The sequence below is a fragment of the Mustela erminea genome, chromosome 1 (genome assembly GCF_009829155.1).
Source record: "Mustela erminea isolate mMusErm1 chromosome 1, mMusErm1.Pri, whole genome shotgun sequence".
Lineage (NCBI taxonomy): Eukaryota > Metazoa > Chordata > Mammalia > Carnivora > Mustelidae > Mustela > Mustela erminea.
In genome coordinates this window covers 67349333-67377054 of record NC_045614.1, presented here as the reverse complement: position 1 = coordinate 67377054, position 27722 = coordinate 67349333, and the positions used below count along the sequence as shown (strand labels likewise).

The 27722-nt window shown below is 43.8% G+C and overlaps 2 protein-coding genes across 4 annotated transcripts; both read right to left on the bottom strand.

Moving 5' to 3' along the window:
- Positions 1-527: 527 nt before the first annotated feature.
- On the bottom strand, positions 528-27367 carry CRTAP (cartilage associated protein). Of its 3 annotated transcripts, XM_032302307.1 has the most exons (8): positions 26798-27363; positions 24003-24152; positions 20663-20834; positions 15564-15692; positions 12077-12222; positions 10767-10850; positions 5457-5509; positions 528-1454 (listed from the first exon to the last, which is right to left on the bottom strand). In XM_032302307.1, exons 1-8 carry the CDS (start codon positions 27266-27268, stop codon positions 1334-1336), a joined length of 1326 nt encoding a protein of 441 aa, XP_032158198.1. In that variant the 5' UTR covers positions 27269-27363; the 3' UTR covers positions 528-1333. The 3 variants fall into 3 exon arrangements, with proteins under 3 accessions (XP_032158198.1, XP_032158347.1, XP_032158272.1); XM_032302456.1 differs by lacking the exon at positions 15564-15692 and having other exon boundaries at positions 26798-27367; XM_032302381.1 differs by lacking the exon at positions 5457-5509 and having other exon boundaries at positions 26798-27360.
- LOC116567466 (general transcription factor IIH subunit 3) lies at positions 7138-8860 on the bottom strand. The gene has a single exon (XM_032302561.1). It carries the CDS (start codon positions 8839-8841, stop codon positions 7912-7914), a length of 930 nt encoding a protein of 309 aa, XP_032158452.1. The 5' UTR covers positions 8842-8860; the 3' UTR covers positions 7138-7911.
- Positions 27368-27722: the final 355 nt, after the last annotated feature.

Here is a 27722-nt window from a genome sequence, read left to right as displayed (position 1 = left end):
CCAATCTGTCACCAAATCCTACAGGCCCAGCTTTCAAAATAAGTCCAAGTCTGGCCACTGCTCACCATCTCCATTGCGACAGCTCAGGTTCAAGCCAGCACTCCCTTTGCCTGATGTCCCTGCATCTGCCGTTGGTCACAATATGGCAGCCAAGGCACTCCTCTCCCCAAACCTTCCAGTGGTTCCCATCTCACTCAGAGTAGGAGCCAGAGGCCTTACACTGGCCTAAGCCACCTGTCCTCCCTCCCGCCTCCGTTACCTAATCTCCTTCCATTCTTCCCCTTGCCCATTCCTCTCCTTGGTCTCTTTGCTATTCCCCCACCCCAGTGAGCATGTTCTCACGCATATGCTGTTCCCTCTGTCTGGAATGCTTTTCCCTGAGAACTGCTTCCTTAAAGTCTCTGCTCTAATGTCGCCTTCCCAGTGAAGTTTTCCCTGACCATGCTATTTAAAACTGTACCCTCATCTCCAGGCTTCCGTACCCATTTCCCTGCTTTATTTTTCTCCATAGCAATTAACACTGTTGATAGGTTGTATATATTTATTCTTATTTATTTGTTGTCTGTCTCTCCTTATAGAATGTAGACTCCAGAGGGCAGGGTTTGGTTTTGGGTTTTTTTTTTCTGTCATTCCGTACAGCATTTCCAGTGCCCAGGTCAATCTCTAGCATGTAGGCAGGTGCTCAATAAATATTTATTGAAAGAATGAATGAAACTAGACTCCCTCTGCTTTCTTCCATTTGGAACTTTGAGACTTGTAACTGACTATTTTCCCCAATGGGGACCAACCAACCATTGTAAGACTTCGGAGAGGCAGAAGTGTTGAGCAAAAGCCCTATTTCTGTAGCCTGCACTATCTACCCAAACTGTCTTTCAGTGAGGGCCGGAAATGGTGCAGGTCAGACCATGTGTAGGCTGTCAGGGGGCGTGGAGGAATTTGGCCCTTGTCGTCCGCTTATCTTTTCTGGATCAGGGCATGGGGATAAAGGAGTACAAAATCTGGAAGAGCGAAAACCCTAAGCCGGTCTTCACAATCACTTAATTTTAGGAGTATTTTTCTTATTTAAAAAATAATAGTGATTTTTCTGGGGGGAAAAAATGGAAGACTGTCCTTCCAACGAAAATGGTGAGAAAGGTGGGCGTGAATATGAGCAAGGCAGGTTTGAAGATAGGGAGGGAGATAGGTGTGGATGTGGGCCGGCCGTGGGGAGGCAGACCATGGGGAGGCAGTCATAGGGAAGGCAGGCTCACCCCTTATTGTATGTAGTGAGAGTTGAGGCTTCCCTTTCACTTCACAGAGCAAAGAGAAGGCTTTGAGGTATCAACAACATGGGCTACTGGGGTAAAGAAGACAAAGAATCTGGGTCTCCTGAACATCGAGAGGCATCTCTCCGCTGTGGACTAGCCAGTCTCCTCCAGCTCCAAGAGGTCATCCACATATTCCAGAACCTCTCCCTGTAAGAGACAATAGGACACTAGCGTTAGCTGAGCTACCTGACTTTAAAAATGCCAGTAATGACGTGCCTGGGTGGCTCAGGCATTAAGCATCTGCTTTCGCTCAGGACATGATCCCAGCATCCTGGGATCGAGCCCCGCCTTGGGCTCCCTGCTCTGTAGGAAACCTGCTTCTCCTTCTCCCTCTGCCTGCTGCTTCCTCTACTCTCTCTCTCTGTGTCAAATAAATAAATAAACATCTTAAAAAATAAAAATAAAAGTGCTGGTAAGCAGAGACTGTCTCTAAGATGCCCCTGCTGGCTGCCTGTGTGGGCTGGAGCAGCCCTTCTCCACTGCCCTTGCGCCCAGAGGACCTGACGTCCCCCTGGGAGGGATGTGGCTTCCCCTCCATGTGAACTTGGAGTCACGAGCTCTGGAACCCCCACGGATGGCCCGTGGGAAGCGGGCAATCCAGCCACCCACTTAAAGACCTGCTCAGTGCCCCCTCTTCTGGGCACCCCCAAACCCTTAGCAGTTATTCCACAGGAATACTCTCTATCTGTTCCCTTTCTGCCTTGATCAGCAGACCTGAGCTTCCCCAGGACCAGCACCTGGGTTGCTTTTCTCCCCCGGAATGTGGCACGCCGAAGGTGGGAAACCTGCTAACGGAAGAATGATGGAGAGAATTCGTGAACAGTGCTGGTGTGCTCAAGCAGTCACTCCCTTTACAAGACAGTCTCCTGGGTACGGTGGGACCCACTTGCCCACTGTCAGGACTAGGAGCCCACCTGCTCCCTCCTTCAGCAATCAGCCTTAAGCCTCAACCTGGAATAGCCCAGCATACTTTCTGATCTCCTTCTCCGCATTGATTTCTCTCCCACAACACATCTGGGCCCAGCTGATGCCACCCATTCTCTTAACTGCCAAGAATGAGTGAACCACCAAACAGGCCAAGTCCTGCTCCCATGAGGGTCAGCCCCAATCATACCAACCACCCCTGCAAAAGCTTGGCCTCCTTCACAGAAGTCACCATCTCGGGCCAAGTCACCATCCCAGCCTATTTGCTCTATCTGATATTTTAACACACTTCCCATTAGAAAAATCTCAGCATCTGAGGATAGTTAGGAAATCTCCCAAGTGCACGAGACACTAAAGGGAATCTTATTATTTTTACCAAATACATCTACCTTGTCATGCCTGAGATTAGAAACTGAAGTTATGGAAGTGGAAGACTACTGATTGAAAAAACGATGTTCTGGGGTGTCTGGAGGCTCAGTGGGTTAAGCGCCTGCCTTCGGCTCAGGTCATGATCGCAGAGTCCTGGGACCGAGTCCTAGGATCGAGCCCCGTGTGAGGCTCCCTGCTCAGCGAGGAGCCTGCTTCTCCTTCCACCTGGCTCTCTCTCTCTCTCGCTCGCTCGCTTTACTCTCTCTCAAATAAATAAATGAAATCTTTTAAAAAAGAAAAAAAGAAAAAATGATGCTCTTTGGTTGCTTTCTGGATCCCAAAAGGAAAACACAGTAGAAGGATTGTATGTATGGCCCTGACAGCTGTCTCCAGAGTTACTGTTTCCTGCTGTGTGGCTGCTGTGACATGGGGATGATGGTATTGTCTGCTCTTAGCTCACTACTAAGTACCCAAGACAATACAGATGAAAGAAACACAACCCCCTCTGTGCCTTGTTAGAATGGAGGCACCAAGAGCCTAGCTCAGATCTGCTTGGGGAATGCACCCATTCCCCAGCTGTTGGAAATGCCGATTACTGATGGCTGATAGCTGCCCCTTTTCTGGACAACTGATCTTGAATAAAAGGAGCAGCCCCACCTGGAAGCTTAGACACCAACCCCTCTGGGCTGCCAACAACCAAGGACAGAAGGATAAGCTGCCTGTAAAATGCAGGAAGAGCTCTGTGGTACAATCCATGCTCCAGAACTCCTGGGGGATCAGGCTAAGCTTGACTCCAGCTGAGACCATACATCTCCGTGGCTCCTTCCCTTACCCCTCGCTTCTCTCCTACCTGAGAGCACTCCCTCAACAAATCACTCCTGTAAATGATCATCTATTTCTCTTAGACATTCCCAAATCAAACAACCATCAGAACCTGAAACTTGAAGCCTGCTTTACAAAGTTTCTGAAACCGTAACAAGCGTCTGCAAAATTTTTAACCAGTGTTGTGCAAACTTTCAGGAGCTCTTACAACACATTTCAACCCCAGGAAGATAATAATAAAGGAGAATGCCCTAACTTCAGTAGCTAAATCGTATTGATGTTTTGTTTCAATGTCGTATTTTGTCCTTTGGAAATTTTAAAGATTAAATTAGGAATTTTATTGTATTGATGATACTTTGTTTTAAATAATTACTTGCCATAATTTGATATCTAGAAAAGAAAATAGCTTGTTCTTTAGAGATGGATTAATTCTTTCACAATTCTAAAGCTTTGATTAATAAGTTAATTTCTTCCAGGACCTCTGACAGATTCCTTTTTTTATCTTGACTGTGTCAAATCCAAGAATACTAGGAGTTTTAAAGTCCAGAATAAGCCTGGTGTTCAACAGGTGATTACCAACTAGCTGTGTAACTTTGAGTAAGTCACTCCACCTTTCTGAATTTATCACCTCATCTGTGACATGACAGAGCATTTCTGAATATCATAAAAATTCTCTTGTTCTAATATCTATGATTTTTTCTAAATATATTGTCTTTGTACTTCAAAAGCATTCAAAATGTTCATAGCCCTAGACCCAGGAATTCCACCCATGGGAATTTATCCTAAGGAAATGACCAGAAAAGAAGTAACCAATTTAGTCATAGCTATGTTATTTGTGAGAGAAAAAAGTTGGAAGCAACCTAAAAGCCTGCAAAAACAAAAAGCTTTACTTTAAAAAAAACTGATACCTGGGAATATTAGTCATTAAAAAGTCATGTTTATAATAAACATTAACAAGGTTACAAAAAACACACAATCCTCTCAGTAGGCGCAGAAGACAGCAAATGACAAAATTCAACACCACTTCATGTTAAAAATACTTGACAAACTAGGAAGAGAAGGGGAACTTTCTCAACCTGACAAAGGGCACCTACCAAAAAACACACAGCTAGCAACATTCTTAATGCTAACACAGAATGTTTTTCTTCTAAGACTGGGAACAAAACAAGGATGTCCACTCTCCCCACTTCTATTTGACATATTAGTGGAGGTTTTAGTTAGGGAAATTAGCAAAGAAAAATAAACAAAAGTCATCCAGATTGGAAGAGAAGAAGTAAAATCACCTCTATTCATAGGTAACATGAAACCCATGTTTCATGTAGAAACTCCTAAACAACACAGTCACACACACACACACACACACACACACACACACACAACTATTAGAGTAAACAATTCAACAAATTTGCAGAATTGCAATATCGATACACAAAAATCAATTGTATTTCTACATACTAGCAATGAACAACTGAAAAGAAAAATTAGAAAAAATTCCATTTGCAACAGAATCAAGAATAATGAAAATTAAGAAAACATTACTGAAGAAAATCAGAGAAAACCTCCAGTAGTGAAAAGACATCCCATGTTAATGGATCAGAAGACTTATTACTGTTTAGATGTCAATACTATCTAAAGGATAAAAAAATAAATAAATAAAGGATCTTCAGATTTAGTGCAATTCCTACCAAAAAATCCTGGCAGCCTTTTGCAGAAATTGGCAAGCAGGGGTGCCTGAGTGGCTCAGTAGGTTAAGCGTCTGCCTTAGGCTCAGGTCATGATCCCAAGGTCATGGGATAAAATCCCACATCTGGCTCCCTGCTCAGTGGGGAGCCTGCTTCTCCATCTGCCTGCCACTCCTTCTGCTTGTGGTTTTTTTTTTTTTCTCTCTCTCTCTCTGTATCAAATAAATAAATAAAATCTTTAAAAAGAAAAGAAAGAAAGAAATTAGCAAGCTGATGCTATAATTCCTATGGAAATGCAAGGACCCAGAATAGCCAAAACAACCTAGAAGAAGAATGAAGTTGGAAGACTCACATTTTCAATTTCAGGATGCAGTTCAAAGCTACAGTATTCCAGACAGTCTGGTACTGGCATAAGGATAGAAATATGGATCAATGGATTAGAATTGAGAGTCCAGATATAAACCCTTACATTTATGGTCAGTTGATTTCCTACAAGGGTACCAAGACAATTAAATGGAAAAGAAAATCTTTTCAACAAATGGTGCCGGGACAACTGGATATCAATATGTAAAAGAATGAAATTGCACTCCTACCTCACATGATATGTAAAATGAAGTCAAATAGATTGTAGAACTTTTTTTATAAAAATCTTTAAAAAAGAGGAGTAAATTTTCATGATCTTGGATTAAGTGAGAGTTTCTTAGATATTGACACCAAAAACACAAGCAAAAAAGAAAAAAGTAATTGGCAAGCTGATACTGTAATTCATATGGAAATGCAAGGGACCCATAATAGTCAAATCAACCTAGAAGAAGAATGAAGTTGGAAGACTTACACTTTCAATTTCAAGATGCAGTTTCAACCAGATACATTGGATCTCATTAAAATTTAAAACATTTATGCTTCAAGACACCATTAAGAAAATGAAAAAGACAACCCACAGACTGCAAGAAAATATTTGCAATTCATATATCTGATGGAGGACTTATAACCAGAATATATAAAGAACACTTAAAACTGAACAATAAAAAGACAAGTATCCCAATTAAAAAATGGACAAAGAATCTGAATAGACTAGACATCTCTCTAAAGAAGATATACAAATGACTAATAAGCTTATGAAAAAATGCTCAACATCATTAGTCATTAGGGAAATTAAAATCAAAACCGCCATGAAGTACTATTTCACACCCACTAGAATGGCTATAATAAAAAAGACAAACACCAAGAAGTGCTGACAAAGATGTGGCAAGTTGGAAATGTCATACACTGCTGGTGGGAATGTAAAATTGTGCACCCACTTTGGAAAACAGTCTGGGAATTCCTCAACAATTTTTTTTTTTTTTTTAAATTTAAATTATTTTATTATAAAAATTTATATAAACCATAAACACAACAGTTAAAAATAAAACCAAACCAGAATTAAGCCAGTACACAAAGCATCTCAAACAAAAAAGTAGTAACGAGAACCTGACCAGCTTCTTTGAAATTGTCTTTTAGATATCTGATGACTTCCCAGACTTAAAACAGTGATTTCCATTATAGTTACACTGTGAAATATTAAATATTATTTCTAAAAGACAAATAAGATTCTCAAACTCAAGGACTAACAAATATTGGCCAAGTGATCACCAAAGCCTCTGTGTATTTAACAAAATTATAAATCCAAAGTACAAAATCTACCTGAAATCAACTAGCCAAATACCAAATTACTTAAACGAGACTCAGCTTCTGAGATGGCATGAAGGGAAAATTAGAATCTTACGTACATACAAAGTTGTGTGCACAAATGGGTTTTTGTCAATTTACGATTGTTTGTTTGTTTTTGTCAATATACGTAAAACAAAACAAAGCAGCCACCATTCCTGAAAATCCTTCTTACACTGTGCTGGAATTTGAAAAGACTTCTAGTAACGTCAAGGTTCCATAGAAAAATAAGTTTTTTCTTGTTGAAATTACAAATAATTTTTGTTTTGAACCTACCGCACTTATTTTAGAGAACAGTTCTCCAACATTAATGCTTCTTTTTTTTCTCATTCCACCTGGGGGACAATACTGAGCCATAAAGGATCCATTCTCCACCAGGCCCCCCTCTGAACCCAGACAGCGGCTCTCATGCAGAAGCTCTTCACCCAACGATCTCTGAAGAAGGGAAGGTCACTGCCAGAGTACCACACCCCCTTCTCCACATTCACTTAAGATCAGACTTCCTATTTACTCAGCGACAGTTATTACATGGATAACTATGTCCAGACACACAGTGATGTCAGGCAAAAGAAAATCTGCTAGTTTCTGGAGCTAAATCTTAACTTAGAAAATAAGGATTTTATTTGCATGACTACCATCCAAGTCAGCTGTTGATTCAAGGAAGATGGTCTCTCTTGATTAATGCCATTAGTGGACGATCGCTAAAACTTTGCTCAAATTCCACTGGCTGTGCATTTCACAGGCAGAACCCAGACTAGGTAACAGAGTCTAAAGCCTGCAATCAGGCCAGGCTGACAGACAAATGATCACCCCATTAAAAAAAAAAAAAAAAAAAAAAGTCACTAATTTATGCTTTCTTCTCCCTCTGTGGACAAAAAACTATCAGAAAAGATTGCACAGAATGACTCCCTCAAATAAAGCAGGTCCCCCAAAAGCACAGCATGAGGATAATGGTCTAGAAAACTTTCCTGTAAGAAACTTCATTCAAAATCATCCCATACAACACTGTATTTTTTTCAGGGCTTCCTAACACAGCTTTCGCCACACAATTTCTCTTAATAAGCTCTAAGAGATTAGCTCGGGGCGTGGGGATCTTCTGATCACACGGACACTTTCAGTTTCTTTTTCTTGGCCTTCAGCACAGGAGGCAGAGAAATCTTAAAGGCTGTCTCGCAGGTCGTGCAGATAGGACTGAAATTGCAGAATATTGACAAGCACACAGAACAGACATAGCCAATTTCAATGAGATTTCTATGACAGAAGCAAGCTGCTCGGTAGTCCACATGGACTGGGGGAGGGAGGATTAACTGAGATCTTTGATCTTGATCAGGGAGAAAAACCCACAGCAGATACTGCAGAAGGGAAGGCATCTGAGGCACCTTCAGGTACAGTCCCCCCGTGATGTCACAAGCCTGTTGGAGGAGTCCTGAATCCGAGTCTAAAACACAGGCATCGATCAAAATATTCTGCTTCTGTGCTGCGAAGATGACATTCATGAAGTTCATATACTGCAGCGCGCTGTCTTCTGCAGCCTTAATCACCAAAATCCTTGATTTCATTTCCTGATTATCTTTCACTTCCTTGTTCATTCTATGAATGTAGCAAAGAGCTTTGGCGAGGGATCCTGCCAGCAGAGTTTCTGTATGTTGACCCTTTATGTCACTCTTGGTCATGAGATCCTTAATCTCTTCGGCAATGACTTCATTCGCGGCTGTGAACAACTCGTACTTCCCGTCCTTACTCCCTGACGGGCCGGACTCAGAGGAAGGGTTGCCAGGGTCTCCAAAAAAGTCTCCAAGTCTGCCATTCTTTCCAGGATACAAGAATCGACTTTCTTGAATGTGACTCGCTATCACAGCAAGTTTGTTGGAACGATTCATGAATAAATGAGAATTTCCCAGCACCATCACAGCATCTATGCATTTTGATAAAGTAAACTGAGATTCCTTTAACGCTTGCTTTCCCCACCAAATTGGGTTGGTATCAACTACGATAACCAGAAGATTCAATTCATCTTCGTCTGACACCATGGCTGCCAGGATCCCCCCAACGCACCCCTCAACAATTTAACTAACTACAGAGCACTATCTGACCCAGCAATTCCACTTCCACATACATAAGAGAATTTAAAACTTTTGTCCAAACAAAAACATGTGCACAAATGTTCATAGCATCATTATTCAAAATAGTCAGGAAGTGGAAACAACCCAGTGCAACTGTCCATCAACAGAGGAACACGTAAACAAAATGTGGTATATCCACAAAGTGGTATATTATTCAGCAATAAAAAGGAATTTTACATGTAACACAATATATATTACAAGATGGTTGAACCTTGAAAACGTTATGCTCAGGGAAAGAAGCCAATTGCAAAAGACCACCTACCATAAGATTCTATTTATATGAAATGTCCAGAACAGGTAAATCCATAGAGCCAGAGGCTGGGGACAGAGATGGGAAAGGGATAGACAGAGGAGAAGGAATGGGTTTGGTATTTCTTTTTGGGATAATGAAAATGCCTTAAAATTCTTAGCGATGGATACACAACTTTGCACATATACTAAAACCACTATATTTTGTACTTTATGGTGTGTGAATAGTATCCCAATAAAGGTGTTCTAGAAAAACATCACAAGGGAAACTTCTCATATTACAATTTCAAATGGAAAATCCATGATATCTATTACAGTTGGGTTCATTATAAATAGATATCAGAAAATATATAGAAAACATTGGAAGTATATATCTCAAAGTAACAAGAGTGGTTTGCTCTGGACCATTAGGAACTCAGCTCTTCCTTTTTATAAATATATTTTTCTCCACTCTCCAAACTAGAGCATCCAGCCTTGCTTGTGTGTAGCCAGCACTCCTTCCTTTGCAGCGTCCTTGTGACCTTATGTCAGGCTCTGCTTCTTATTAACCTAACCTAGGACTCAGGACACAGTGATCACTTCCTAGTCTATAAAGCCTTTCCACATGCAGTGTGATACTTCATTTTCCCAACCCTGTGAGGTCAACATTGTTAGTCCCATTTTATAGATGGAAAACCAGAGCTCTGGGGAATTTAGTGCCTGCCAGTGGTGGGTCCACCCCACGCAAATTTGTGCATGGAAAGCAAATTCCGTGATCATAACTTATTTCAAAGTGCTCCACCAAAAACCAGGGCAGTGGAAAGAGAAGACCCAGAGGCCCTGAGCTCACAGAACTTTTTTTTTTTTTTCCTCTCCCCCAGCTCTTTGTCTATGAAGTGAGGGTCACTGCCTTAGGAAGCATGCTCTGGTTTGTTTCAAACACATCTCTCTAAATACCCCCCATAATGAGGATTTTTCTGTGAGTAGGCTGCCCTACCCCAAAATGACTCCTCCATCAGCAGTGGAGTCTTTGTCAAAAAAAGGAGTCAGCTGAGGGGCACTCAGCTGGCTCAGTCAGAGAGCATGTGACTCTTGATCTCGGGGTCATGAGTTCAAACCCCACAATGGGAATAGAGATTACTTAAATAAAAACTTTTAAAAAAGGAAAAAAGGAGGCAGCTGAATGAGAATCAGGAATTTCAAGCAATCTCAGAGAATGAGAAAATGACTCACAGCAAGTACTAAATTTACAAAAAGAAAAAAAAGAAAAAGATAATAATCATAACCCAGAAAAACTGGGATGAGGCTTTCCAAGTGTGTTTGGAGCGCTGAGTCATTGAAAATCCACTGCATTTTTATAAAGTTAAAAAATTATCACTGGATGACTTCAATGATAGGTTCCTCCATATTCACCTTCAGGAAATGTGGTGCTATGTATGACCTGGGTGATCCCCCCTCCAATGCTCTTTCATTAAAACGCCCACAGAAATTGTATTTCTCAAGGTTCCTTCTCTTTCAGGGATGGCTTGGCCTTCCAGTGATTTCTGCAAAGATGTGAGTAATATTTTCTCTTAGCCAGACATGCGCTCAACATGAAAACTTACCTCATCATCATCCATTATATTTTCCTTCGCAAAGTCATACAGCTCTTTCTGGAGTGTAGTCACATTAAAGAACTGAACGGCTTCCTGTTCAGACACAAACACAGAATAGTTTCTATGACCAACCCTTTGATGTCAGAACTGGAGGAAGGGGAGACAGGGTATGAATTTTTTTGGGGGGTGATGAAAATGTTTAAAATTGGACAATGGTCATGGCTGTAAAACTCTGTGACTCTACTAGAAACCACTAAACTGTACATTTCAAAAGCATGAATTTTACTGTATGTAAACCATATCTCAATTGAAAAAGAAAGGCCACCAAGTTAGTGAGAGAGTGAGACAGAAAGAGAGAGCGAGTGTGTGTGTGTGTGTGTGTGTGTCTATGTTGGCCAGGGCATGAGGTGTGTATGGCAAACTGGGACAGCATATAAAAGTCCCAAGGGAAATACAAGTTTAGGGCAAAGACCAACTAGAAAAGATCTTTTAAAAGTAATATATAATCTGTGGAGTTCCCTGAAAACAAATACATGGAAAGCTGAGCTTGTCCATCAAATGAATTAAATGATGGTCCATCCATAAAGGAATCTATCTTGGAGGTGTTAAAAAATAAGTAGGTATGTAAGTGTGATATGGAAAACGTTTCTGATGAATTCTTGGAAAGACAAAGCAAGTTGCACAACAGCAGGTAAAGTGTGACCCTGTTTCTGTAAAAATAAATAAATACAAAAATAAATAAATACAACAACCCTAAAAACCCACGACTTCAGGGCGCGGGTTATTCACAAGGTCTGCAAGGTGGGGAAAGGTACTTATTTCACGGCCTCCCGGGCAGGGCTTCAAGCATAAATAACACCTGTGCTCAAAAAGTTGACTGTGGTAGATAATCTCAAAAGAGTTCACAACAGGGCTGACTTTCAAGAAGCTAGTTTCAAGAAGTATATCTTACTCATACTGTTCACTTATAAACCCAGAAAGCAAAGAGCTCCCGTGGAGCAGCGGGTAGAGCTGTATATACAAGCTGTATATACGAGCAAATGCATAGCTATAAGGCAGAGGGTAAAGAAAAAGTGTGGGATTTTGAAGGAATTACATTTTCTAAGTAAAACTATTTTGTAATGTTTGACATTTGTAGTTTTTACTGATTTAGGAATCAGAATAGAGCAGTAAAATGTTAAAAGACCACAAAAACCCACCCAGAAAAAAGGGGTTCCCCTTCATTTCTATAATAATGCTTTCCCCTAAGAGGCAAAGCAGTCGCCTAACGTGAGAAGGAAGAGGCCCGCAAACGTGGTGCCCCGCGCCCCGCCACCTACTGGTCTGGGCTGGAAATGCTCATCTGCGAGGCCCCACTTGTCCCTGTGGTACTGGTAATACACCAGGTTCTGCCGCATGACCTTGTCGTCGTGGTCAAAGAGCAGGTAGCTGACCGCGCAGGGGGCCGCGTTCTTCAGGTCGTTCACTGAGGCCGGGGAGAAAAGAGGCACAGGAAATCAGCAAACCGTGCCCTGAAGTTCCCCTCAGCCGCACTGGCTTCCTAAAAAAACATCCACGGGCAAGCCCCTTCTCCACAGCCCCTCCTTGGGAAAGCCTGTGACCGGCCAGAGCCATCCCTGGGTGGGCCAGGCACAGACTGGGTCTCCACAGCAGCCGGGAGTGGTTCTGAAACATGGGATTTCTCATTAGGTAGATGCCTTTGCCGAAATGTCTACTATGTTCTACTTCAGGCTCCACTGACCTGAGCGGGGAAGGCTGAGTCCCCTGGACTGTCCTGGGGCTGAGGGATGTAGGGAGGAGATGCCTGGGTCCCATCTGGATGGCACCATAATCCCCAGATCCACGCAGCCCTCCTACAGCTAACCTAAACCTAGAAGACGCAAAGGATGGTGGGCCTTCTGGGCTGGAAGCGAGGTGAAGTCACCCGGTATCGACGTCTCCTTAGCACCTTGAGCACAGGCGATCTGCAGGCGTTGGGATTTGTTTTGGAGGTAGGGGGCAAGGGGAAAGAGGTGATTAGCCGCAAGCCCTTGGGTATTTATCCTGGCACATGACCCTCCAATTTTAAAGCTCTAGTTAGCCCGAGTAACCAAAACGTGGGTATGAATAAATTGTGCCACCCAGTGGCTGTCTCCTGTAACAACGACCCTAAAAACCCACGACTTCAGGGCGCGGGTTATTCACAACGTCTGCAAGGTGGGGAAAGGTACTTATTTCACGGCCTCCCGGGCTGGGCTTCAAGCATAAATAACACCTGTGCTCAAAGAATTGAGTGTGGTAGATAATCTCAAAAGAGTTCGCAACAGGGCTGACTTTCAAGAAGCTAGTTTCAAGAAGTATATCTTACTCATACTGTTCACTTATAAACCCAGAAAGCAAAAATCTCCCGTGGAGCAGCGGGTAGAGCTAGAGGTTTTGGTCCATAGGTATCTACAGGTCACAGCCACCATCTCTGATAGGCAGGGCATTCTTCAGAGCGTGTGAGGATTCCAAGGAAAAGTGTGCTGCCAGAGCCTGGATGTATCTGGAACACTTCTAAAGGCCTAGTGCTCTGGCTTTGCACAGGCAGAGCCACGCCCTTCTCAGAGGATTAGAACACCTACTGGATTCTTTCCCTTTCAGAGTCCAACATGGTGTCTTGCTCAGGAAGGTGCCAAAACAGGTTTTCAGGAAAATGAAATAAAAACACCAGCTTATCAAATAACAACAGTAGCTTGTGTTTTCATCCACAGAAAACTTTTATTTCTTTTTTTAAAAGATCTTATTTATCTGAGAGAGAAAGAGAGAATGAGCAGGGGGAGGGATAGAGGGAGAGGAAGAAGCTGACTCCCCGCTGAGCAGGGAGCCCAACACAGGGTTCAATACCAGGACCCGTGATCATGACCTGAGTCAAAGGCAGCTGCTTAACTAACTGTGCCACCCAGGCGTCCCAACAGAAAACTTTTAAACTATAAATCCCAGACTGGCAAAGTGTTGACAAAAGTTCAAGTTGGATGATGGGCATACTATACAGTTCATTATACCATCATCTCTAATGTGCACTTTACATTTTCCAGAATAAGTTTTTAAAATATACACGACTTTCCATAATTCTCATTAAAATAGGGCTCTTCCAAGCATGGATAAATATAAACACAGAGTTAATACTAAGTGGGGATAAGTGGGGGAGATGGGAATGGGTGCTCTGCTTTGGGTGTTTCTCTGCACATCTCTGAGATGCTCACTTTGCTGTAACAAGCCTATACTACAAGTCTTTTCATAAGAAAGTGCTAATTGATCACTTAGACTGAAAAAGAGTGCTCTTCATAAGCAAAACACTGTCTAGGAGAAAACTGTCCCCTTGTCATTAGAACGCAGCCAAATAAATATTTGCTGGGGACCCATCGTGAGCTTGGTGTGTCTCATGTGAAAGCATGTTCCTAGATTATATAAAATAAGACTTGGGGTGTGTGGGTGGCTTGGTCGTTTGGGCATCTGACTCTTGATTTCGGCTCAGGTCATGATCTTGGGGTGGTAGGATAGAGCCCCATATCAGGCTCTGTGCTGACCATGGAGTCTGCTTAGGATTCTCTCTCCCTCTGCCTCACCCCCACCCCAGCTCACTCTCTACACCTCACCCCACCCCTCACCAAAAAGAATAAGACTACTCTCCTCTATGCTCAATAATCCTTTACCTAGTACCAGGATTACAGTGGCAAATAAAATATCCCTGCCTCTGCACGGGAAAGGACACCTGCTGAAGACACACCTCACCCTCCTGTTGATCTAAGGAACGTCCCAACCAAGGGACATTTCAGGATATCTCATCGCATCCTTAGATGAGGTTCAGGCTGTCATAATAGCAGGTTCACTGCTGAAAGGGGCAAGTTCCCTTACTCACAAAGCTCTGCTGTAAATGACAGCTACAGGGTCTTCTCAGGAATAATCCTGATGAGCAAAGTTAAATACAAATACACACACATATAGAAGAAAATTTTTTTCTTTCTTTTCTTTTTTTTGGTCCCTTTTCTAACCTTCAGCAGGAGGCACATCTTTCAGTCCTGAAGAAGATAGGAAGGGAGATAAAAAGGCAGGTGGCTATTGCAAGAAGAGGAAACTCAACAAAGAACATAATAGCCACAGTGGGGAAAGAGGGCTGTGGAAGCCAAGGTCCCTGGTCCCTTGACAGCATATCCCTGAGTCCCCGAGGACACCTATCCCTGAACGGGAAGGATCCTCCTGTGCTTGCCATCGCAAGGTTCCCACCACTCAGACAACATCAGTTATGGGGAGAGGAGGAAGGGGCAAAAAGACAGACTCTGAAGTCTCAACTCTGATGAACTTTCTCTTATATTTGTCTCCCTTCGACTCCTTGGAATGTTCTGATAGATTAACTCGAATTTCAGGCCCAAGAAGGACAGAGTGGAATAAAACTCAGTCTGGAAGGGAAGGCTGATGATAGGGAGGAGATAAGGTCGTGTGCTAGTGTACAAATACCCTAAGAATTCTACACGTATCAGCTCACAAGGCTAGAACAATTATCTCCAATTTACAGATGAGGAAACTGAGGCACGGAGAAGCTAGGAAGTGATGAAGCGGAAACATAAACCGAGGTGGTCTGGCCCCAGGGTCTGTGCCCTGAATCACCAGGTCTTGCTGGCTGGCTTTCTGTGCAAAGCACGGCACCAGGGCTGTCAACACAACCTTGACGAATTCTCTCAACAACCAGAGGTAAGTGTTGTTACCCCCGTTTTTTTCAGATGGGGAAGCTGAGTCTCAGGAGAATTAAGAACCTTGCCTAAGAGCTGGTAGAAGATAATTACTTACATTTATAATAAGCAAACTGCAAGTAATGATACATGGTGGCCACAAATTTCTCCACTGGGTAGCCTCCTATAACGGGCGTGAGGTTCTTTTCACACTGTAGTTTGCATTCCAGGACCTCTACGTAATGATCTGAAAGAAGCCACACAAATTCTCAGAGCAGCACATTCATCAGCCTCTCAGTATTCCCTCTGCCCCACTCGGTGATCCAGGTAAAAGGTAAAGATGATACGGGGAAAATACTTGCAACACTTATGATGAAAGGGCTAAAATCCTCAATACATAAACTTCCCTAAAACAGTAAGAAAAAGGACAAACACCCAATATAAAATGGCCAAAGGATGTTCACAGAAAAGAAATCATAAAAATGGCAAAGACACATTGTGAAAAGATAAACCTCATTTGTCATGAAGAAACACAATCCCACCTAAAATATTTTAAATTGCTAAATTTGCAAACAACAACAAAAATCCCGTTTTGTTGAAGTAGGGTTGACACACACGTTACGTTAGTTTCAGGTATACAACATAGTGATTCAACAAATCTATGCTTTTTGTTGTGTTCCCCATAAGTGTAGCTACTGCCTGTCATTTGAATGGGCAAACTTTTAAAAATTCGGTAACACCCAGTGTTAGGGAGAAGATGGTGAAATTTATACTCTCCTATTCTGTCGGTAGAAGCAAAATATGAACACATTTTTTGGAGAGCCATTTGGCAAAATGCATCAAAGGTTAAAATGCACATATCCGTTGGCCCAGCAGTCTACTTCTTCTTTTTTTTTTTTTAATTTCTTTTCAGCATAACAGTATCCATTGTTTTTGCACCACACCCAGTGCTCCATGCAATACATGCCCTCCATAATACCCACCACCTGGCTCCCCCAACCTCCCACCCCCCGCCCCTTCAAAACACTCAGATTGTTTTTCAGAGTCCATAGTCTCTCATGGTTCATCTCCCCTTCCAATTTCCCTCAACTCCCTTCTCCTCTCCATCTCCCCATGTCCTCCATGCTATTTGTTATGCTCCACAAATAAGTGAAACCATATGATAATTGACTCTCTCTGCTTGACTTATTTCACTCAGCATAATCTCTTCCAGTCCCGTCCATGTTGCTACAAAAGTTGGGTATTCATCCTTGCCCAGCAGTCTACTTCTAGGAAAGTTTCTTTAGACACAGCCACATAAAAGCACTGTTGCAACAAGCAGACCTGGAAATAACCTGACTGCCAATCAACAGGTGATTAATCAAATATGGTACATACAAATAGTAGGAATCTAAAAAGCCATTAAAAGAGAATAGGTAGACCTAAATACAATAATAGAGAAAGACATCAAAGACTACATTTCCCAACCTCCCCTGCAGTTGGGTTGGCGCCCTATGATTAGTTGTGCCAATAAAATGTGGATCGCAACAACTAATGAAAACTACTTCCACTGCTTTCAGGACTGATCACTAAAATCCTCCCACATGAACCATGGCCCCCTCCCTTTCCTCCGTTTGTGCCCCTACCGGCAAAAGATCCAGGATGATGGTACACATTTTGTTGGCCAGACTGTAGATGACAGGTACTCTCACACATTTTTGCTAGGAAACAACATGGTAACTTAAAATACTAAATAATTTACAAAGACATTTTCTCTTTGAACTACCAATCCAACTTATGTTGACTCTGAAAACACACCTCCACACTTAGCCAAAAAAAAAAAAAAGGCCTAAAGTTCTCCACTGAAGTATTACATGTAATAGTAGAAGATTGGCACAAACCAAATGTCCATCAGAGAGTTGAATAAACTGTGGTGCCTCATTCCTCCCACCCCTCAGTGGAGTAGTCAGCAACAACAAAAAGAATGACTCTCTCTATGTGCTAGCCAGGATATATTGCTAAGTGAAAAAAACAAAGAACAGAACAGTGTATAAAGTATAGTACCTATTCAGTGTGAGAAAAGCAAACCAAAAAATACAGAGAAATAGATGTACATATATACAAACTTTATAGAGAAAAAAGAAATCAGGCAAGAATCCTCAATATCTGCTCATTTGCTATGTGTATGGTCATAGGGGAGGGGATGAATACAATTTGATGAACAGCAAATTATCCTCATCATGAAGTATTTTTTTCCCAAATTATTTATTAGTATCAAAAGGAAATATAGTATTGCTGAGAAGCTGGGTACTGGAAACATTTTAACCAAATGCTTAAAAATCAACGTCACCAGTAAGGGGCAAACAGGTACCATGCACATCTGAATGGGATACCCCGAGAAGCATACTTCTGTAATGTTCCAGCCCAATGTGTACAACCTGAATATAACAGGAACCCATACTGAGGAATACTCTATAAAGTGACTGGCCCATGTTCTTATCCATTTTTTTTTAAAGATCTGACTTATTTATTTGACAGAGAGAGCACAAACAAGGGGAGCGGCAGTAGAGTGAGAGGGAGAAGCAGGCTCACTGCAGAGTAGGGAGTCCAGTGTGGGGCTCAATCCCAGAACCCTGGGAGAAGGACCTGAGCCGAGGGTAGATGCTTAACCGACTGAGCCACCCAGCCACTCCTAGCCTATATTCTTAAAAAAATATGAATGGCATAAAAAAATATGAATGGCATAAAAACAAAGGCCAAGGAACTGTTCCAGATTAAAGAACACTAAAGAAAAATGACAAATAAATAGGAAACATGATATTGGATTGGACTGTACCAGGAAAGAAAAAGTTGCTAGAGGGCATTTATGGAATAAGGGGCAAAACTGGAATATAAACTATGGATCAGATAAAAGTATTGTTTCAATATTAAGTTGCCTGAATTTAATAACTGCATTGTGGATTTATACAGAATATTGTTATTCTTAGGAAATTTACTGAAGTATTATGGGGTAAAGGGTCATGATGTATGCAACATACTCTCAAGTGGTTCTGTAATAAAAATAATTACATACACAAATCCAGAGAGAATGATGAAGTAAATGTAGCACAATCAGTGTGAAAAATTGGTGAATCTGGATAAATAGTTTATGAGAGTTCTTTGTACTACTCTTGCTACTTCTTTATAGGTTTAGATTACTTAAAAATAAAAAATCAAAATAAAACTGAAAATAAAAAAATTATTTTAAAATAAAATACAAAAATTTTAAACAAAAAAAATTTCTCAATTATCCATCTATCTCATATAAAGATATAGAGATATATCTTCGGTAGATCAAAGATAAACTGATCTTTGCTTATTTTTGTAGGAAAAAAAAAACTTTATAGGGGTATAAGCAGGAAGGTAATAAAAATGGCTACCTTTGAGGTGAGTGGAATGGGTAGAAGAGATGTGGATAGAAGCAAGACTTCCTAATAACTGTCTGTAACTCCTTCCTCCCCTTCAGCCTAGGAAATAATAACTCCGCTACTAGTAGCCCGAGGGTACCATTTTCCCCCTTTGGGGTTCACTTTCACCCACATTTCTATGAACAAATCCATATTGAGAAATCCTTATGTATGTCCGCCATCTATCTCCAGTCAGGACCCTGACTATACAGAAGGAGACTTATTTTTTACAGTGTATCCTTCTGTGGTCTTTCACAGTTTATACTATGTGCATATATGTTACCTATTCTAAAAATATAATAAGGTCCCAGATTAAGTATAATTTAGGTGAGGTGAGAGGATTTCACTGAGGTAAGACTCTAGTCAAGACTGCCTGGGTTCAAATCCCAGCCCTTCCCCAGAGAACAATAAGCACAGTACTTAACCTCTCTAGGCCTCAGCTTTCCCAGCTATGAAATGGGGAGAATGCTAGTACCTTTCTCATAGGGTTGCAAACTCAAAATAATACCCATAAAGAGCATAGAACAGGGTCTGGCATCTAGTTAGAACATAAAGTCACTTTTTCTAGCAATTGTCTATAGTCAAAACATGGTAACTCCAAGGAAGCTCTCTTTCTGTACCCCTCCTTCAGTCTGAGTGTGGGGAGTACTTCCTGACATTATAGGCATGAAGGGATGCGGGAAGGAACACGAGAACTGAGCACCAACTAGGAAGCCGTCTTGTGCCCCCACCTCCACAAAAAAAGAAAATCAACCCTGAGCCTGATCAAGCCTCACCATCCAGCTTCCAAGTTATAAGAAATACAGGGAATAGAGGACCAAGGAGGTACAGTCAGCAAAATCCAGACTGTGGGAATCTCTCAGGGGCCAATGATCTCGTTTTTTCAATAGCCAAGGGGAGAAAATAGATGTAGAGGAAAAACCTACTGATGATTTAAAAGGCAACCAATTTGCTACAATATTTTTGAGGCTGGAGGACATTATGCTAAGTGAAATAAGCCAGTCGCAAAAGGGCAAATGCTATAGGATTCTACTTCTCCAGGGTACCCGGAGTAGTCCCATTCACAGAGACAGAAAGCGGAGTGGTGGCTGTCAGGGAAGGAGGGGAGCTGCTGTTGAATGGATACGGGACATCCATTTGGGAAGATGAAATGATGGGAGGCTAAGATGGACAGCGGTGGTAGGGGCACATCAGCGCGCATGTATTATACACCACTGGAATGCACCCTTAAGGGTGTCTAAACTAGTAACGTTTTATACAATGTGAGTCATGAATTGCTCTCAGACCGATTTTTATTTTTTCAAAAGCCTGCAGGGGATCTGTAACAGGGCAGGGCTGATCTGCGGGACCCCCTTTCCAAGCCTGTGCTTGTCTGAACATTGTACTCAGGGATTTTTTTCAGAAACCCCTGCTAAATCAAAGGCTGGACATGTGGGTTACATATTACTTCCCCAGCCACCATTCATACTGAAGCTCAACAGCTCCTCAGAGGGACACCTGGTTGGCTCAGTCAGTTAAGGGTCTGCCTTCAGCTCAGGTCATGATCCCGGGGTGCCAGGATCAAGTCCCACATTGGGCTCCTTGCTCAGCAGAGAGCCTGCTTCTCCCTCTACCTCTGTCTACCACTCAGCCTACTTGTGCTCTCTCTCTCTCTTTCAGATAAATAGATAAAAATCTTCCAAAAAAAAGGGGGGGGGAGGGGTCCTTGGAGTCCCTCCTGTGTGCCAGGAAGGCACACAGATGCCACAGGACAGCTGTCCTATTTACATGTGGAATATGGCCTGCCACCAACCTGCGATGGAAAGATAGAAATCCTTGAAGTCCTTGATCTCCCTGGAGCCCTCGCAGGCAGCGAGACACTCGTAAAAGGCTTTGAAGAAATCGGGAAGGGCCAGCTCCATGTCTGTGACGGACGTCCTCCAGTTCTCGCCATTGTAGGCCCGCACAGCCCGGATGAACAGGCTCTGGAAAGCAAGGAGAGGGGGTGAAGCTCCCAGACATGAAGGTGCTGGGCCGTCCAACCAAGAGCAGGAGCTCCACTCTCATTAGTCCCCAAAAAACCACGCTGACCCTAAATTGAATAGGAAGCCGCCCAGGAACTGACTTATATCTAGCTTTTCTACCCTACGTGCAATGGTACGCTTCTTATTTGATTCAAAAAGTAGGAGGTGCTTGATAATAAAATCAAATTCAAGTCAAGAAAAAAAGAAAAACTATAGTGACAGAAATTAGGGCACTGGCTGCCAAAGGTCAGGGGTTGGGACAACGGTGTGATAGGAAAGGGGCCTGAGGGAACATTTTAGGGGAGATGAAAATATTCTGTGATGTAACTGTGATGGTAGTCACACACTCGCATACCTTTACCAAAACTCATTGAATTATACACTTAAAATTAGTCAATAAATTTTAAATAAGTTCTACGTCAATAAAGCTGGTTTTTACAATTGAAACACAGAAGAGATATATACGCTTGACAGCGGGCGGCAGACACCCTTCCCCCAACAGTTAAGTATAAAATAGGAATGCCAAGCCTTAGTACTAGTTCCTGGGGAGGGCAGGCATGTGCCAGATGGTGGAACGTTAAGACACTTCTGCTAATTGCTGACTGGACCAGATAAAGATGAATAACTGGGCTGAGGAAGCCGCTGGGTCTCACAAGAAATGAGTAAAGATCTCAGGTACATGCACTACCCCGCTCACCTGGAGGGTGCTGCGGAAATAAGCACGGCATGCTCCACCTGGAGTTCTTGTTCAGCTGCTCCAGGATGGAGGTGTCTAAGGACCACCCCTCGGACCTGAACCCCAAGCATCAGGTGTCAGATAGAGAGGCTGATCTCCCTGAACCTCCTGAGCATGCAGCATCCCCCGGAAATAAGGCAGGCAGAGAACCGAACCGCATGCCCAGAGGCTGGGAAAACAAGCAGCAAGTCCAGGCAGCTGGCTCTGCAGGGACCGCTGGGCGGCAGCAAGAAGCAAACCACACCTGGAGGCGGAAGCCCTGGGCACACAGTCGGGCAGCCCCAGCCCACCCCGCAGGACTCCGAAGAGGGAGAGAATGGTCTAGCCCACCTGCAGTTAGACGCAGTGCACTGACCACGAGCTCTCAGCTCTGCTCCCCAAGTGCAGTGAAGACCACAGTGAAAAAGATTCAAAGGCAGAAATCCTTTTCACTGAGAATGAAAAAGGAGCCAGCAATAGACAGGACATTTCAACAACTTTTGCAAGGACCGAAAGCCAAATTATCACAGAGGAGGGTCTGGGGGGGAAGTGATCCCCCCACCCGCCCCCACCATGCACTACACTACGTCATACACCTGTCGGCATTTGCAGGCACTAGCGACCACAGAGACTGGTGCTAGGCACAGAAGAGAAAGCAGCGCCAAAAGTCTGAACAGCATTGTTAGAGCCCCAGGTTTCCTTGCACACCCACCTGTCCACCCAAGGGATCATACCTCCCAAAGGCGCTCCTCACCAGAGAATGGAGATTTATTCTAGAGACTCCATCTATAAGGGCTGGAGGGTCAGGGATCAGGCATAGCAGAGTGGGGGTTGAGGCATGAGGCTAAAAACCAAGAAGCAGATAAAGTCTCTGACTCAGCTGTGAGGCCCCCACCGCTCTCCCCAGACTGGCTCTCAGACACAGGTAGACAAGCATGGTATTTCACGAGTCCTACAAGAGCCTGGAGAATGCTTCCCTGGAAAACTGATCAAGACTCTATACTCTGGGGGCACCTGGGTGGCTCAGTGGGTTAAGCCTCTGCCTTCGGCTCAGGTCATGGTCTCAGGGTCCTGGGGTCGAGCCCCGCATCGGACTCTCTGCTCGGCAGGGAGCTTGCTTCCCTCTCTCTCTCTGCCTGCCTCTCAGCCTGCTTGTGATCTCTCTCTCTGTGTGTGTCAAATAAATAAGTAAAAATTAAAAAAAAAAAAAGACTCTGTACTCTGTATGTGAGGGTCACCACCAATGACAATGTGAGCTTGCAGTCTGGCTGCATGACAGGTGACCCTAAAGTCAGTCCTTGGCTGGGATCTATCAGCTCCTCATGGATACTTCCAACACATCCCTCTGTTGTTTTTTTTTTTTAAGATTTTATTTATTTATTTGACAGACAGAGATCACAAGTAGGCAGAGAGGCAATCAGAGAGAGGAGGAAGCAGGCTCCCTGCTGAGCAGAGAGCCCGATGTGGGGCTCGATCCCAGGACTCTGGGATCATGACCCGAGCCGAAGGCAGAGGCTTTAACCCACTGAGCCACCCAGGTGCCCCGCATATCCCTCTGTTTTTTAACCATGCCCTAAGCCTTCCCGGGTACCCATGCCCCTGGCTACCAAACTCAGTAGGTCTGAACAACAGTAAGTGCTAAAGGAGTTAGATGCTTCCTCATTCATTCCCATCAGACTCCCCTTCACAGATGCATAGATTTCAGTACCCTCTAATCTGTCAAGTCAGTCCTCCAAGACCCTCGATTCCCTTTCCACCTCAGTACATATGTGTGTGTGTGTGTGTGTGTGTGTGTGTGTGTGTGTGTGTGTGTAAAAAGATGTGTCTTCTAGTTTCATCAGAAATGGAGACTTACGCTCCTGTTTCTTGTGTTTCTGGTCATTTTTGGATGATATCCAAGATATGTGTATATTCCTCTATCTTAAAACTAAATTATCCAATGAACTTCTTAAAAAACAAACAAACAAAAAAAACAAACAAAAAAACCCTCCCTCCTTACAGAGGGAGATAGAGTAGGAGTGGAAGGGTGCTTAGAGGGAGAGGGAGAATCCCAACCAGACTCCCCATTGAGAGAGAAGTCTGACCTGGGGCTCAATCTCACAACCTTGAAATCATGACCTAAGCAGAAATCAAGAGTCAGACACTTAACTGAGCCACCTAGGTGCCCCCAAATGACCTTATTTCTAAAATACAGCATTTAAAGGAAATGTGTCTTTAAGTGCATCATAGAATGTAAAATCTCATTCTCAAATGGGTCAATTGTGCTAAAAAGTCAGTCATTTCCATTGTCATAAAACTCAACAACGCCACCAAAAATCATTAGAGGTCCTGGGATGTCAATAGCTATTCATCAAGACCCGCTTCTGCAGCCACTCACACTGCAACTGTCTGGCAGTATAAAAACCCAAATATACCTCGTATGACTTCGTTTCCAAGTCCTTAATGTAGTCCTCGGCATCGGGCAAGCTCTTGTAATACGCCATGTTTCTCTTCATCATTTCGTCATCAGGGTGCTTCAGTAGAAAGGTGTGAGCGGCAGCAATGGCTTTTGGAAGATTATTCGCCTGAGTACAACAAAGAAAGGGGAGATCTGCTCAATGGAGGATGAGCAGTGATTTTTGCAAAACCTTCAAGTAACTCTGTGTTTCAACACAATGCTTCCAGATGAGGGTTCCGTGACTTCCATGGCCCATCAAGACTTGCACTCTCTTGCCCTCTAGCTTCCAGTGGGGTTCACCAGTGAGGAGCCCCAGTGGAAGCTTGAAGGAAGGCAAGAGGGTAAAGTTGCGTTACTTACCTCCTCGCTCCCTCCCTTCAGTCATCTTGGGCCACTACTGGCCCTTATCTGAAGGTCACAGCTCTTCTGGAAGTGGCCCTCTCCCTCCTTCCTGCTTCCTGGAACCGTCCTCTCCTGAGCCTTTTTTGGCCCTGGGTGGGGGTCACCCCCCACCATTACTAGCCTTTGTAAATAACCACTTTTCAACATTCCTCCAATTACCCAGTGGGACTACATCACAACTTTTCTGCTGGAAAAAATATACTAATATTTTCCAACATATAAATATATTGGAAATATATATAATATATAAATATATATAATATATAAATATATATAATATATAAATATATAAAAGTATATAAATATAAGTATATAGAAAATATATAAATATATAATCAAATATATAAATATGTATAAATATATCATATATAATATATAAATTTACAAATTTACATTTATATATTTATATATAAATTATTTATTCACTTCAACTTGGGCCCTGCCCTCTGGAACATGGAGCTACATCTTGGCAGCTAAGCCTCCGACAGAAACCCAGGCAAGTTTTGGAGAAAGGGACTACCCTCCCAGGTGCTCTAGAGAGACAAGCCACCTACATGAGAGGACCCCAGCCACCTACCAAATGAGCCACTCCTAAATCGGCCTCAGTGTGTAGCAGGAGCAGACAGCTTTGTCTCCCACACCAGCCTCCAGACTGTAGGTGCCTGGGGTGGGTGGGGGGGTGTATATGCATACCTCCAATCATGTCCTCCTCCACCCCATACACCGAGATTGACAAGAAAAACATCGTTAAGGCAACAGTAACACCACCTCAAATCACTTCTTCAGTGACTTTCTGTTGAAGCAGCTAAGATCCTGGCTTCCTAATAAAATCTTGAAACTTTCCTGTCCTTTGGGAGATCTCAAAATACCAAGACAGATGGTATTTCACTGACTTCTAAGTAAGTGATTATATCAAGACCTGTTAAAGGTTTTGAAGAATAGCTGTGACCATCCTGATGTTTGAGGCCACCATCATGAAGGAGAAAACCTTTGCCTTCCGGTCACATTAAGTAAAATACTCTTCCCCTCCTCCCTATATCACTTGTTTCAAATTCATCTGTAGATGAATCAGTTTCTACTAGTCTCCACTTTTAAAAATAAAATATTTCCCCCTTGATTATATGACTCAAATTTGGTTCAGACTGTATCTGACAAAAACTAGGCAAAAAAAAAAGAGAATTAAAGGAGTTATTTTTGTTAAAACATAGTCCTTTAAGAGCCAGCCATCATTTTTCAATGTCCTGGAGCTTTATTAATCTTATCCCCCGGTTTTATTTTAAACTATTTTTTTATTGCCAGGGCAAACATTAACAAAAGTGATACTTTATATAAAGATATGAACACAGAAATAACTCAGCTTTTCACCTATTTGGGGTTTTGTGCTATTGTACTGTTCTTATGAAGGCAACCTAAGGTGGCTCTGTTTCAGAAATATGAAAAACAGATCTTGCAATCCAAAGACTCAAAGCAAAAAACAAAAAAAAAAGAAAAGAAAAGAAACAAAGACTCAAAGCAAAGTTTCAAACAAAACAAAACAACTTCTACTTCCAGAGTCTGGAATGCGCCCTGAATCTATTTTTGTAGTCATGAAAATGACTACAATATATTCCCTTAAAAATCATTTTCAATTAGCTAAAGTAGAAACTGGACTTTGAGAGGGCTTTCTTGGCAAAAACTGGTAACGACCCGCGAAGTTAAAGTCGCTTTATCCAGTTAGGGCATTCAGCCCATTCTTAAAACTTGAGGGTCCGCAGAGAAAGGACTCCAAGGATCAAGAACTGCCATTTGTGGCTATTTTTAGCCAGCAATCACAGAGTTTAAGTAGCCACAGAGGAGTATGACAACTGTGTTAAATTCCAGATCAAAGGGCCGAGAGCGCCAACCTTGATGAGTCACAGAGCACAGTTGTGCTCCTCCAGGCCGGTGTGTGCTCCCGACAAGCCCTGGTCCTGGCCAGGCCTCAACCTCCTTTTCTTTAAAAGGAACTAGTCGGCACCTCAGGTCCTCTTCCCCTCTGTTACTGAAAGTCGCCACTTATTTGAGAAAAGGGGGTTTTAACGGTATGCACAGAAAAGAGGAGTCTGTCTTTCAAATAACAGGTAACATTTATCAGGCCCTGCTGGGTGGTTGACGCTCTGTGTACGTATTCTCTGCCCCAGAATAACCCTTCTAGATAAGTATTTTCATCTCTATCTAAGATGAAGAAGGGGGGACAGGATCTGGAGGCGTCCTTTGGCAACGCTGGGTGGGAGCAGGCTGCACGGGGGAAGGCGGTGCGAGGCCACCCCAGGCGGAGGGGCGGGGCCAGGCCTGGGGGCGGGGCCGGGGCCGGGCCTGGGCCTGGGGGCGGGGCCGGACGGGCAGACTTGCCTTGAAGTAGGCGAACTGCAGGAACTTGTAGGGTTCACGGCGCTGGAAGTCGGCCAGCACTTCGCGGCTGGGCTGGGACTGGCGGAAGGCTGGCAGGCCCTGCTTGCAGCGCTTGAGGCAGTGCGCGCGGCGCAGCAGGCCCCCGAAGAGGCGCAGCTCGGGGTAGTGGGCGAGGCCGGCGGCGGGCTCGGGCTGGGGCACCGCGCTGCAGTTGCGGTGGCAGAAGGCCTCGCTGTCGCGGAGCAGGCGGTGCAGCCGCAGGCTGATCTCCAGGTAGCCCACGCTCTCCGCCCAGTGCTCGCCGCTGTACTGGTCCAGCGCGTGCCGGTAGGCCGACTCGAGCGGCATCAGCTCGTCCCGCGGGAAGCTGCGGAAGCTGTAGCGCTCGTACTGGGCGCGCCCGCAGCGCAGCACACAGCCCGCGCATAGCAGCGCCAGCAGCGCCGCGGCCGCCCGGCTCCCCCACTCCATCGCGCCCGGCGGAAGGAAGGAAGGAGGGAAGGAAGGAAGGGGCCGAGAAGGCAAGGAAGGCGGAGGACTGCGCTACGCGGCGAGCCCCAGGCTTGGGAGGCGGGGATACCAGCCTCCGGCCCGCCCCGTCCTGCCGGCCGTCCCCACCCAGCGGGGGGTCCGGGAGAAGCTCCCGGCTCCGGGAGGGTGCCGAGGGGGTGCTGCGCTGCCCTCTGGTTCTCTGCACGGTCTAGCCCGAGCTCCCGGGCTCCACTGTTCATTTGTTTGGAGCTGGCAGTCTGCAAGCCAGGCGCGGCGCTAACGATCACAGCGCAGCTTAAACTTTCTCATCACTTTGAAGACTCGTGAAAGCACAAATTTCTAGGCGGTGCTCTTGGAGTTTTTGACTCAGCAAGTCTGAGGTGAAGGTCTGAGGATTTGCATTTCTAACCGGCACCCTGGTGAGGCTGCTGCT